Source organism: Cebidichthys violaceus, unplaced genomic scaffold (assembly GCF_023349555.1).
Source record: "Cebidichthys violaceus isolate CVI_PGR_0920_01 unplaced genomic scaffold, fCebVio1.0.p SCAF_60, whole genome shotgun sequence".
Classification (NCBI taxonomy): Eukaryota; Metazoa; Chordata; class Actinopteri; order Perciformes; family Stichaeidae; genus Cebidichthys; species Cebidichthys violaceus.
Window position 1 is genome coordinate 347,134 of NW_027176817.1, and position 13,406 is coordinate 360,539.

The 13,406-nt window shown below is 40.3% G+C and overlaps 1 protein-coding gene across 1 annotated transcript; it reads left to right on the forward strand.

Annotated features, from left to right (window-relative positions):
- Window positions 1-688: 688 nt before the first annotated feature.
- On the forward strand, window positions 689-11,540 carry LOC137889942 (shaker-related potassium channel tsha2-like). The gene is made up of 2 exons (XM_068733989.1): window positions 689-4,125; window positions 8,721-11,540. The coding sequence occupies exon 1, from the start codon at window positions 707-709 to the stop codon at window positions 2,150-2,152; it is 1,446 nt and encodes a 481-aa protein (XP_068590090.1). The 5' UTR covers window positions 689-706; the 3' UTR covers window positions 2,153-4,125; window positions 8,721-11,540.
- Window positions 11,541-13,406: the final 1,866 nt, after the last annotated feature.

A 13,406-nucleotide genomic window follows, 5' to 3' on the forward strand; every position in this document is an offset into this window, starting at 1 on the left:
GCATATTTTTTGCATGAGAATCGTTTTTGCACGACATGTCTCGCGCTGTCCTCGTTCATCTCCGCGTGCTCGTGTTTTGTAAATATCTCGTCACAGCAGCTCAGGTGGTAACCTTGAGCTCGTGCCACGCTGGAGACAACAGGTTCATTACGCACGACTCCCTCTGTGAACGCGCACCCTCCACATTCCTGATGTCTCCTCAAATCGAGAGGATTTCGTGCATGTTTGGTGTCAAATATCTGGACCGGATTCATTAGGAGCATATGTGAGCGTGTGTGTGTGTGTTTTCAACCCCCCCCCCTTCCTCAGTGAGAAAGCGTGCACACACACACACACACACACACACACACACACACACACACACACACACACACACACGCACACACACGCACACACACGCGTCAGCTCGGGGAGGGCAAAACCTGCTTAAGATGCAGCGAATGTGACAGCAGAGTCCAGACTACAGCGGCGCGTGGACGGGAAAGGTGAGCGTGGTGGCGGCGGCGGTGGGGGGGGAAGAGGGCACACGCAATGCCAGCGGAACCAGCTCACCCGCAGACGTGACGCCGACACAACGAGCAGACGAAGAGGAGCGAGACGCGCAGCTGGTTCCCAAAATACGCGCGGAGGACTCGGAGGGGGGACCGAGAGGACCGAGGAGCGGGAAGAGACGCCCTTGTCTGTGGAGGGGGGTGGGGGGGGAAACATGACAGTGGTGCCCGGAGAGAACCTGGATGAGACTGTGGCACTGGCCGCGCTGTCCGCGCAGGATGTGTACGACCCGGAGCGAGCCGAGAACCAGGACTGCTGCGAGCGGGTGGTGGTCAACATCTCCGGGCTGCGCTTCGAGACGCAGCTGAAGACGCTGGCCCAGTTCCCCTCCACGCTGCTGGGGGACCCGCGCAAGAGGATGCGCTTCTTCGACCCGCTGAGGAACGAGTACTTCTTCGACCGGAACAGACCCAGCTTCGACGCCATCCTGTACTACTACCAGTCCGGGGGCAGGCTCCGGAGACCCGTCAACGTGCCCGTGGACATCTTCATGGAGGAGATTAAATTTTACGAGCTCGGGGAGGAGGTGATCGAGAATTTTAAGGAGGACGAGGGGTTCATTAAGGAGGAGGAGCGCCCGCTGCCCGAGAACGAGTTCCAGCGGCAGGTCTGGCTCCTGTTCGAGTACCCGGAGAGCTCCGGACCCGCCAGGGGGATCGCCATAGTCTCCGTGCTGGTCATCCTCATCTCCATCGTGATCTTCTGCTTGGAGACTTTACCGGAGTTCAGAGAGGAGGCCCGAACGTTCGACGAGCAGCCGGCGGGGAACGGAACCGCGCGCGCAAAGAAGCCGAACCCGTTCACGGACCCGTTCTTCATCGTGGAGACGCTCTGCATCATCTGGTTCTCCTTCGAGCTGCTGGTCCGGTTCCTCGCGTGCCCGAGCAAGCCTGCGTTCTTCAAGAACATCATGAACACCATCGACATCGTGGCCATCATGCCGTACTTCATCACGCTGGGGCTGGAGCTCGCGGAGCACCAGGGGAACGGGCAGCAGGCCATGTCCCTGGCCATCCTCCGGGTCATCCGTCTGGTGCGGGTCTTCCGTATCTTCAAGCTCTCCAGACACTCCAAGGGGCTCCAGATCCTCGGGCAGACCCTCAAAGCCAGCATGCGGGAGCTGGGCCTCCTCATCTTCTTCCTCTTCATCGGCGTCATCCTCTTCTCCAGCGCAGTCTACTTCGCGGAGACCGACGACCCGGACTCGGGCTTCAGCAGCATCCCGGACGCGTTCTGGTGGGCCGTAGTGTCCATGACCACCGTGGGCTACGGGGACATGTGTCCCGTGACCATCGGCGGGAAGATCGTGGGCTCGCTGTGCGCCATCGCCGGCGTGCTCACCATCGCGCTGCCGGTGCCGGTCATCGTGTCCAACTTCAACTACTTCTACCACCGCGAGACGGAGCACGAGGAGCAGTTCCAGTACACGCACGTGACCTGCGGCCAGCAGCAGCTGCAGTTCGGGGAGTTCGAGCGGAGCGACAGCAAACCGTCTCTGTGCAAGTCCGACCTGTACCCGGGCAGCGAGGACGCGGACTCCATCAAGTACACCAACTGCAGCCCGCACAAAGCGTACACCGGGAGGCTCACTGACGTCTGACTCACCCGCGCGCGGTGACGCACCGGACGGCGAGTCCATCAGAAACACCTCGCGCTCCGGTTTGAGCTCCTTTTTTTTTGCGCCCTTTTTGTGGATTTTAAGAGAACCCGCATCAATCACATGGACTGGTCTTCCATTACACGCCACGAGGAGAGCGTTTAGAAAGGATTGTAGCACTTTATTGTTATTATATGATTATTATCATCATTAATAATGTGTATCTTAGTAATTTATTGCCATAATAATGCAGGTTTAAAGTTTACATTTGCTTTTTATGCTTTCTAAAGCAGAGACAACACAGGACCAATCCACACACACACACACACACACACACACACACACACACACACACACACACACACGTTCGGGGTGGAATCAGGTGCAGCTTCTTCTGTTATTTGTTTTTTTTTCTGAACCACGAGCGCCACCGCGTGGACGCGCAGCAGCGCCGCGTCTCCCATCAACGGATGCAGTTTCTATAGCAACCTCCCAGACTCTCCTGCCACCAGGACTGAGCCAGGAGAGGAGAGGAGAGGAGAGGAGAGGAGAGGAGAGGAGAGGAGGAACCTCCATGTTGTGGAAGCCTCCATGTTGTCTGACTTCAGCTGAACCGTTTAAACGTGACGTCATGTCCACAGACGATCACGTGACCTATTGAGCTCTGCAGTCACTGAGAAAAAAAACTGTTTATTTAATAATCTGATATTTTAGGATTAAACATGTGGAGACATTAACCAGAAGTTAGCCAGAGACACAAGTTAAGGTTTAGTTGGTTGTACTTTGGATGTTTCAGAGCTCGACTAATACAATATTTATATTTATTTACTTAATATCTCAGCTGACTTGAGGTATTCATATAAACAAAGTGTTGTGAAACATTATTTATTTTCTTATTTAAAAAGTGAACAGAAAAGTTTTACAAAACTCCAAAAAAACAGCTAAATGTGATACAATGATGTAGTTCAGCCTCTTGTTGTGGGTAAAGTACGGCAGCCAAAAAGTGACTAAATCGGAATCATCATCAAATTTATCGATTACGTATTAATGCAGTACTTGTAAGGTTTGATCGTTTATTTCAAGACTTTTGATCTTTTAAAGTTTCTCAAATTTAAAAAATATTTAAAAAATCAAGTTGCTTATTAAGTTTAAAATCTCTTAAATTCATCAAAAAACATCAAACTTTTATTTCTGGTGTCAGTCTTTCGATGAAGACCATGTAACATGACTGAAAGCTCCACAACAGCCACTAGATGAGACTGAAAACAACAAAAAGTTGAAAATTAACTTTGAATCTGAACTTTTAAGCCCAAAATTAAAATGTAACATTATCAAAAGCTCCACAACAGCTACTATATTGATCTTTTATTTTGTGATAAGAAAATCAAAAACGTGATCGATTAGTCATCCAATCAGGTTGCGTTCTGTCAGTCACATGATGGAAGAAAGGAATGTTTAAGAGCGACTGAATTTAAATCACAAAAACTTCTAATAATCTAAAAAGAGAATTCTAGAACCACTTAAAGTCAGATAGATGGCTTTTCAAAGTAAAAGCTGTATTTAAATGTCAACATTAGATTTTCAGTTTTAAATGAAGAGAATCCTGTTCGTATCAGTCGAGCTCTGACACTTCAACAGAATACTTTCAATGTTTATCGATCAAACCGGTCGCTTCCTGTTCGATGAAGAACTTTATTGATCGCTCAGTGAGCCAACAGGTCACCACGCTGCGTTTAAAGCTTCCACAACGAGCTCCGACATCAGAGCAACGGATCGCTTGACTGAAACCTGACGGACAGAAACACAAAAAGAGGATTTATGAACAAAGTGAAGGAGGTGAAGAGGAGCTGACGGGTCGATGGACGGAGGCCCGATGGAGTTTAACTGCTGAGTCATCGACACACGGACGGACGGATGGCTCTTCAGCTCAGACGACCAACGGATTGGTAACACCAGTGGGCTGATCGCACAGACAGGTGAGTTTATTTATGTTTTATATTATGTCATATAGTTTTCATGCGTTGGTTGTGCGTCTGGTTTGAGCTTTGTTTTGCTCATCCTGTTGGTCATCGCGCTGCATCGAAGGTGGTTAGAAATAGATCTCTTTAAAGCTGCAGTCATTGGTTGTCAGCCACCAGGGGGCAGCAGAACTCGATCTCACAATGAAAGAGGAGGAGTCTTCTCTCGTTGCTCTGGTTTTGGTCTCCACCTCCTCCTGAGAGGATCGTCTGCTGTTTGTAGTGAACAGTGAGTTGAAACTGCTGCTAAAAAAAAAATACACAAACACAACAGATACATAATATATCTGTCATGTATTATAATAATAATAATAATAATAATAATAATAATAATATCAGAGCAGGAAGACACAGACAACCTAACCGGGTTTATTTGAAGCCTCTACCTTTAATTATAAAGATAATTATACATAATGTTACATACATAAGATATGACGACGTAATAATGTGGACAAAGTATTTTTACAAGATATGATATAACAATAACAATACATCATCAACAACAAAAGGAAGACGTGTGTGTGTTCTTGTGTTTGTTAATATTATATATATTATATAATATATTAGTTATATCTGCATTAACTCCTAAACAATAGTAATATTACGAGCCACTATGAGTGAAACAACTAGAGATAGAATATATAAAACCTGACATATAGAATACATGAACAATAAAACGTGAGGAAAACAATTACAAAACAATGAAATGCTCTATAAACATTATATCATATTAAGTTGTCAAGTGGGACAAGCTGAAGTGTTCTGGAACATTCTCTTCACCTGAAAGCATCTTATGAATAAAAACACTTATTTTAGAATTATTAATGTCATAGATAGAAATAATCTGAAATGTGTCTGAGGTTCTCCTAATCAACTACAATCATAACTACTCACTACTGGATGAATAATAATAATAATAATAATGTTTGGACTTAAACTTCAGTCATTCTGCTTCACGTTCAGCTCTTCTTAGATATTAATATGATGTAAGGTAGTGAAATATTATACATTTAACATTCATTGATCTAACATTCACAACACATGATTTAAAGTCTTGAAGTGAATCCCTGCACTTTAAATTCAGAAATTAACAATTTCACATTTTGTAATGGTTTGAAAAAAAGTTATTTATTTACAATTATGACCAGATGAGAAACACAGAATACTAATTATTTAATAAAAATAAGATTTTATGATTCAATAACAAAAAACAAGAGTAATAAACCAGATAAATATGTGTTAGTGGAATCAGCTGATCACAATGATCTCCATTGAACAACAGGATCTTTGTTTCTTTGTTAAAATGCTCTGAATGCAGTTCAGCTGTCAGCCTGCAGGGGGCAGCAGCTGTTGCAGGAAGTCTGAAGATCCACCTTCAACACACAACTCTTTAACACGTGCTCAAAGTAGAACGGTTCTCCATGAACAGCGAGGAACAGGAATGAGTGACGCTCATGTTTAAGTAGATTTAGTAAACCCTAACGTGAAATATAAGGTTTTGATTTTTGAGCGACAATTCTCCTTTAAAATATTTAGTTTCTTCTTTAAATAAACATTATTAACCTGTTGTTGTATTAGATACATATCCTCTCTATTTTAATAAAACACCGGACATGGTTTGGAGAAACCCTGAACTTAAAGTAAAGTAGCTGACGTGTTCTAATGAGGAACATTAAGAAGTTCAGGAGCAGAACTCTAAACGTGTTAACGTCTGACATCAGTTCACTAATTCACTGCTTTGTTTCCACGAGTTCTTCTTCTTCTTTTATAACGTTCCTCCGTCCGGCTGCTCCTGGTCTCACTAACGAGGACTCACTCAGGTGGTTTGAGTCGACCTCGTTAAGCTTCGTCTGTTAGAACAGGTTCTAGTTGAGACAGCTTCAGAGCCGTGTTGTGATCTCTGGAGACTGTACACATACACATAACATGTACTTCTACTGCAACACTGGAACAATGAGCAGGAAACATCAGTGACTTTACTTTGAGAATGTTTTCCAGATGAAAGTTTAAAACATGTTGAATGAACCTCTCTGTGTTATTAGACTGAAAGCTGTGAAATAAAACTGTTCATTGACATTAAACCTGGAGACCAACTGGACCTTCAGTTGAGTTTAAGTTGCTCCTAAAAGTTGCTCCTAAAGACACCACGGACGCATACAACTGTATTCTCTATTACGGTATATAGAGAAACTGATTTTATCTGAGATTATGGTCAAACCTGAAACATTGTGGAACATTTTGGAACATTTTGAAACATTTTGGAACACTTTGAAACTTGTGGAACATTTTGAAACATTTTGGAACACTTTGAAACATTTTGAAACATTTTGGAACACTTTGAAACATTTTGGAACATTTTGCAACATTTTGCAACACTTTGAAACATTTTGGAATATTTTGGAACAATTTGAAACATTTTGAAACATTTTGAAACATTGTGAAACACTTTATAATTTCACTTCTATTCTCACTGCTTTGATGGAAGTGATGATGATGTGCTGATGAAAACATTAAATTTAAGTAAAAACTAAACTCAAAATACTCTGAAATAAAGTCTATCAATCTATAAAATATCAGAAACAGTCCAAAACACAAATAAATCCAGTTCACTGAGATTTAAACAGAGAAAAACTGTAAACGTATGGAACCAAAAATTGTTAAATATAAAGTTAATGTATTTTTAGAATCACAATATAAAAGTCAATCTTTTTTCTGTGACATCATATTTAAACCTGATGGATCCGTGTGATTCAAAAAGAATAAGGTGTTATTGATGACGGTTCAGAGGTGTTATGTGACATGCCGGAGGTCCGAGGTCAGCGTTATTTAAGGCTCTCGTGTCACTTTCACTTTGATGAATCACAGACAGTAGAACCTTGAGCCGCCGCCTCTAAACCACCGCTGACAGCAGCTGCTGAGCGGCCGGTCGCTGTGCTGGCACCTCAACGTACTCCGTCCTCACCGTCCTCACCGTCATCACCGTCCTCACCGTCATCACCGTCATCACCGTCCTCACCGTCCTCACCGTCCTCACCGTCCTCACCGTCATCACCGTCATCACCGTCATCACCGTCTTCACGCTGTGTTGTTGTAGAAAACTCAGTGAGACAGTTGATAAAACTAAACTAAGAAATAAAATAAACAATAAAATAAAATATAAAATATAAAATATAAAATCTATATAAAAAATGTTTGTAAAATAATTGAGTAAAATCAACAAATAAAAATAAAACAGTAAAGCGATGACATCACATAAAAGCCAGTCTGTAAAAATATGTTTTTAGAAGTGATTTAAAAGATAATAGTGATTGAGTGAAATATGTGAGGTGACGTTACGTCTGTAGATTGTAGTGAACAGTAGAGGGCTTCACAGCGTTCTGAACTAAATGTTCTATATTTGTAAGACAGCACCTTTAATTATAAATCTTCTGAGTGTCAGCAGGTAGAAAGCAGACAGACCTGTTCAGGTGTTATAATAATAATAATAATAATAATAATAGTTGGTCGAGGTTCTGGAGGTTTAGTCTCAGAGCAGTTTGTTTCAGGTGTCTTTTTATTTTAATGAGCTTAAAGATGGAAAGTTTGTGATTTCTGCTATTCAAAGACTTGAAATATGACACAAACAAATCTAATAAATGCATGTTGTTGGTCCATGTGTCCCTATTGGCCCTTTAACTCTTTAGTTTGGTCCTCCATCAGGACACGATTAACAGGAAGTGATGGCTGCTGGTTTTGTCCTTGGCTCTGCTTCCTCAGCATGTGACTGTGATGGAGATGGCCTGGAGTGTGTGTGTGTGTGTGTGTGTGTGTGGGTGTGTGAGTCCATTGTGACCACATGTTCAAGTTTCTGGTAAATAAAGTAGAACTGAAGTTTGAGGTGTGATTAATTGTAATTCATGACAGTTTATTCTAAATCATAATTCATGACAGTTTATTCTGAATCATCTTTCACTTCAACAATAAATAAATCAACAGAAAACAGCAGAAACACATGAAGATTTGCACTATTGTATTTTCTGTCAGATCTTTTGAATATTTTCATATGTTAAAAAACAATTTTTTTTCTCGCAATTTTGTCAAACCTTTCAGAATTGTTTGGGGGCATTTATGAATGTCCACACATGTTTCTCACATTAAATGGATATTTTCTCAATTTTGGGACATTTTTACAGATATTTTAAGAACATTTTCAAATTTATGGGACATTTTTCAGATATTTCGACACTTTTAACATTTCTTCACACATTTTAAACTGGTAAACATATAGCGTTTATATTTTATGACCCATGATTTTGGTATGGTGTACATATTTTATATATCTTGTATTTGCACCTTATTGTTATTGTCATTTTAGATTTGTATACTTGCACTTTTTACTCACATTTCTTTTGTCTCTTTTAACAATTCTCGCTTGTGTTTCATTAAAACTTCTTTTGTCTAAAGTCTCTCACAGTAAAACAAACACATGTTCTTCTTGAATGTGAAGAAATAATACTTTACGTTATTTCACTTTGTTCTGGAACAACAGTGTTTGTTTCTTTTTCGTCTTCCAGGTGAAGATCGATGAGCCGCTCGTCCAGCTCGTCCGACCAGAAGAGTACGAGTTCCCTGCTCACCCAAACCCTTCCTCTTCCTCCTTCTCTTCCTCTGATGAAGGTGAAGTAAAACACTGACTCTCATAGGAAACGCGGCGCTAACGGGACGTCCTGACTGACTTCAGACGGACTCTGAGGTACAACAGACGTTACTTGAATCATCTGCTTCATGTATTTACAGTATACAAGTCCTCCATAGATATTCATGGGAAAAAACTACCCGTCGGTCTGTGAATCATAATCAAAGCAAAACATATTATTGCATGGAGAGTAGAGCATGTAGACAGAAGAGGTGTGACTTTATGTTGACGGGAACAACAACAACAACAACAACAACAACAACAACAACAACAGCAGCGCATCATCATCGTTTGAATGGTGGAGTTAGTTGCTAAATCTATATTTTTTTTAAAGTATCATGCTGTTTTATATGGAGAGGAATTGGTTGATTATTTTGTAGATTTTTAACATTTTTGCTAATGTGTTTTGATTTTTGTTTCTGTTAATTTTTTTATCTTGGTAAAAACAAAGCAGCTGTGATGAAAAATGTCTGCCTGCCAAAAACACTTTAAAGAGAAGAACAACTGTCCCAAAAAGAAGAATGTATAATAAGAAACAAACAAAAAGAAAACATCTATCGCAGACATTTGACATCTGATTTTCTTCGAATGATTTTGAATGTTTCTGATTGTGTTTTGTGTTTTGATCAGAATGCTGTATATCTGTCATTATTGATAACATCTACCTCAGTGTCCGCTCATTATCGACAGAAGCTTTAACACCCGGGTGATGTTCGTTGTCTCAACACTGTCATCAGACCTGGATTCAGTTCTCTAATTATCTGGTCTGATTGAATAAACCCAAACTCTCTAGAAGGCGCCAGTTGAGTCCAACAAAAGAAGCTAAAGATGCTCGAGGAAATGTGTAAAAACACATGGTTGATTATATATATATATATGAAGCCAATATTGGCCTTTTAATTAAACATCCAGCCAGACTTCAGCAGCTCAGAACCTGACTTCATGATTTTCTTTGCACATTTTTAATTTATTGGTGAAATTGATCAGAAGTGTGAGCGAGTGTGTGTGAATGAATTGTTGATTTAAGGGCAATAAAATAACCTGCAGAGGTTTCCTACCATTGAATAAATGGTGAGGATCAGCCTGTCTTAAAATAAACTTCTAGCCTAAAATAATCTATTAGTTTGAGGTTTTAATGGAGATTTGTAAAATATTGCTTCAGAGGTTTCTCCACACAGACAATAAACAGTCCTAACGTTTAATTCCTGCCAATTTCAGACACTCAATGAAATTAGTGGGAAGAATATGAATATTTTATAAATCCCTCTGTCATCTCTCTTTACCAGATTCAAATGAGAAGATGGGAATCAGTTGAATCTCTGTGCGTCCAGTACAGGGATAGTTTCCAGGATGTGTTAGCTTAGCTTAATTTTGCACAAAGGCTGGGAGCAGTGGGAAACTGCTAGCTTAAAATACAATTTCCAACAATTCCAAGCTGTCTGGTTTATGTGGTTTTAGGGTCAGTTAGTGCCCGAGCTTTAATAAAAGTTAGGAAAGTGACAAGGTGCTATGAGAATGTGTACGGAGGTATAGGCTAGGTCCAGGATGCTACATTAAGAATCCCACCCTACTCTGCCTCTGATTGGCTTATCCTGATATTCTTACCCTAAACCTGACCAATCCCACCAACCAAGGCAACGAGTGCTAGCCAATCAGAGGCAGAGGCATCCAGACCTTGTTTTGCCAATATCAAGGTGCCTTTAGCGTAGCTTAGCAAAAAAGACCAGAAGCAGGGGGAAACTGCTAGCCTAGCTAGCAAATAAAAATCTACGTCCACAACTCTAAAGCTGAAGTCATATTTACACGTTATTTGGTGTATATATAAACAAATATGTAAAGGTGTGACGTTGTGGTTTTTAGAAGTTGTTAGCATTGGAGCTACTTGTTAGCATGGTAGATGCTAGCCTTTCAGAAGTCCTGTCCTCATGGTGGGGTCGTCTGGTTTTAACTTGGTCTCAACTACCTTTAACAAGCGTATTTATATTCCTGCAACATGTAGGAATACGAATGCAACATTTTTTGTTTTTTCTTTTAATGGAAGCTAACAGTCGTCCCCCTGCTTCCAGTCTTTGTGCTAAGCTAGGCTAAACACGACTTATCTGTACTGCAGATTATGAAAACTGATTTCCATTTTCTCATCTGACTCTGAAGAAGATGGACAAAAAAAGAAAACACGAACCAAAATGTTGAATTCCTTGTCATCACCATCTCAAAGTATTCGTAGACTATAAAAACTTGAGCATGAACTCAAGTTGTAATTCTGCTTTGCTCAGACATAAAAAACAGCCGTGGGTGGTTCTGTTTGACGGAGGCACTGATGAGCTGTGACTCGGCATTAGTGGTGATGATTAATGAATTCTGCATATGTGAAACAATAATCCAGTATGTCCTTAATGACTAAAGACTATAGGTCAGCCTGGTCAGATCACTTTATATTCAACAGCATGTAAAATCTACTGCTACATGTTGGATGACATTTTCATCCATTATGAACTGCAGAGTTCAGTTCAGACACAAACATGTTCTCATTTTCATGCAAAAATAAGAAAAAAGCAATAGTGATTATTGTGCTCTGGGAACTTCAGTTGGATTTCTTTCTTTCCTTCTTTTCTATTTATTTCCAGTTATTGTTGCCATGTTTATTTTGACAATCTTCAATTGTGATCTATTTTTCTATAAAATAAATCTTTTATCCTGATCAGCTTCAATCTTCATGTGTTTCAGATGAGAGCACATGCAGATGTGTCATTTTCTGTTTCTTGTTTTTTCATGATGTGCCATAAACATTTAAACTGTGTGTCTGTTGTGTGTTTGTGTACGTGTGTGTGTGTGTGTGTGTGTGTGTGTTGTTTAACGTCTTCTATTGGTTAGTGGAGAGGAAAGGACTGATTTTCAACGCATACTTACTGATGTTCAGTTTTGAGAAAAGAGGAATCAGAAACCAAAAGGGAATAATTTACATTTTATATATTTTGCTTTTCATGATGGTGCCCTTTAGATTTGTACTCATTCGACAGAAATGATCAGTTTGCGGGTATAAAAGCTAATTAGCTGCTCAGCTAACGTCTCTTCGAGGTTAGAAGCTGCTGTGGTTCTTACTCGTCAATGCAAGCTCCAGCGCAAGTTCCCTCTGGTGTAACACCAGTACACTACATTTAAAAAACATAATTTTAACCCACAAAAAAAGATGACTAAATGTGATTTCAGTTGGAGTTTTTGGTCCAGCCTCTAATGGAGAGCAATGTGTCCGTGTGTCAGTGTCAGTTAGCATTGAAAATGATTCCAATCCAAATCATCTAGAAATGTCAGCGGCTGCCACAAAATGTCCAACCACCATCTAAATATCTGTGATGAAACATTTCTCTTCTCAGCCTTGGTGATGTACACTTTAGGTGTGGCCTTTTTGGCCTCCGTCATCAGCTCTCTTAAATGCAGTTTGAACGTCACGACTACAAAGAGAGAGATTCCCTTTCATCAGTGGATCCCAACAGCAGACACTCACTTCAGAAGAAGAGACCCCAGACTCAACATTTAAATGTACATCATGCATCATGTGCTACAGTCGGTATCGTTTGAAGCGAATAAGGGTGTGTCGTCTGCAAATGGTTCAACCCTGAAAGTGATATTTTCCTATAGTATTACAAATGTTCTGCTTAGTTCTCTATAATACAGTGACTGTATGATTATGGCAACATAAATATTTGATCCCCCAGTATCTGACTGAAGATTTCACCCTTGTTGCAAGAAGAAATTATGTCAAAAACATTATTATAAATTTTGCCATTGAACATGAATATTTACCAGAATTGTCCGATATCAACATCCTAACCCTAACAATCCATAAAGGTGGCTACTTATTTGTGGGATTTTTATTTGGACACTGCTGCCAGAAACAGTTTATTGCAAAATATCTTTATGTCTATGAATTTGTCAAAAATATTTAAAGAAATGCTAATATGTCGATTTATATGTGGCAATTTGTAACCATAAAAGAGCCGGTTCAAAAAGGTAATTCAAAAAAGCCCAGAAATAAATCACACGGTATCAATAGAAGGGAATGAAACCACGTTTGAAACCAACTGCACATAAATGAATAAACATTTGTCAGTGAAACCATGACAACATTCATATCTGGAGGGGTGCAGCATAAATTGAAATGTTAAGTTTTGAAATGCTTCATAGGTTTAGTTGCATATTAACTGTAGACAGAAAAACCAGCAGATGTCACTTAGAAACATGCAGTAACCACAGTTATTCATCAATAAGCAATAATGCATGAAAAGAACAATATCATCAGCAAAAGGTGATTTGTCTGCTTGTTCATATCTGTGTATAAACAAAGTTGATAGTGCCTTAATCATAACCTGATTCAGTTGATAACACTTTAAAATGCATCTGTGTTATAGAAGAGGAAAGTTTTGTTTTTTAATTAGTGTGCAATCGACTAGTTGCACATAGAAATAATGTATTGTAAATCAATGTATTGAATGTACAGTAAGAAGTCTTCCTGGTGTGTTTTTTTTTTTGAAGGAATCAAATAAAGTAAAACAGAAATCTCTCCGGA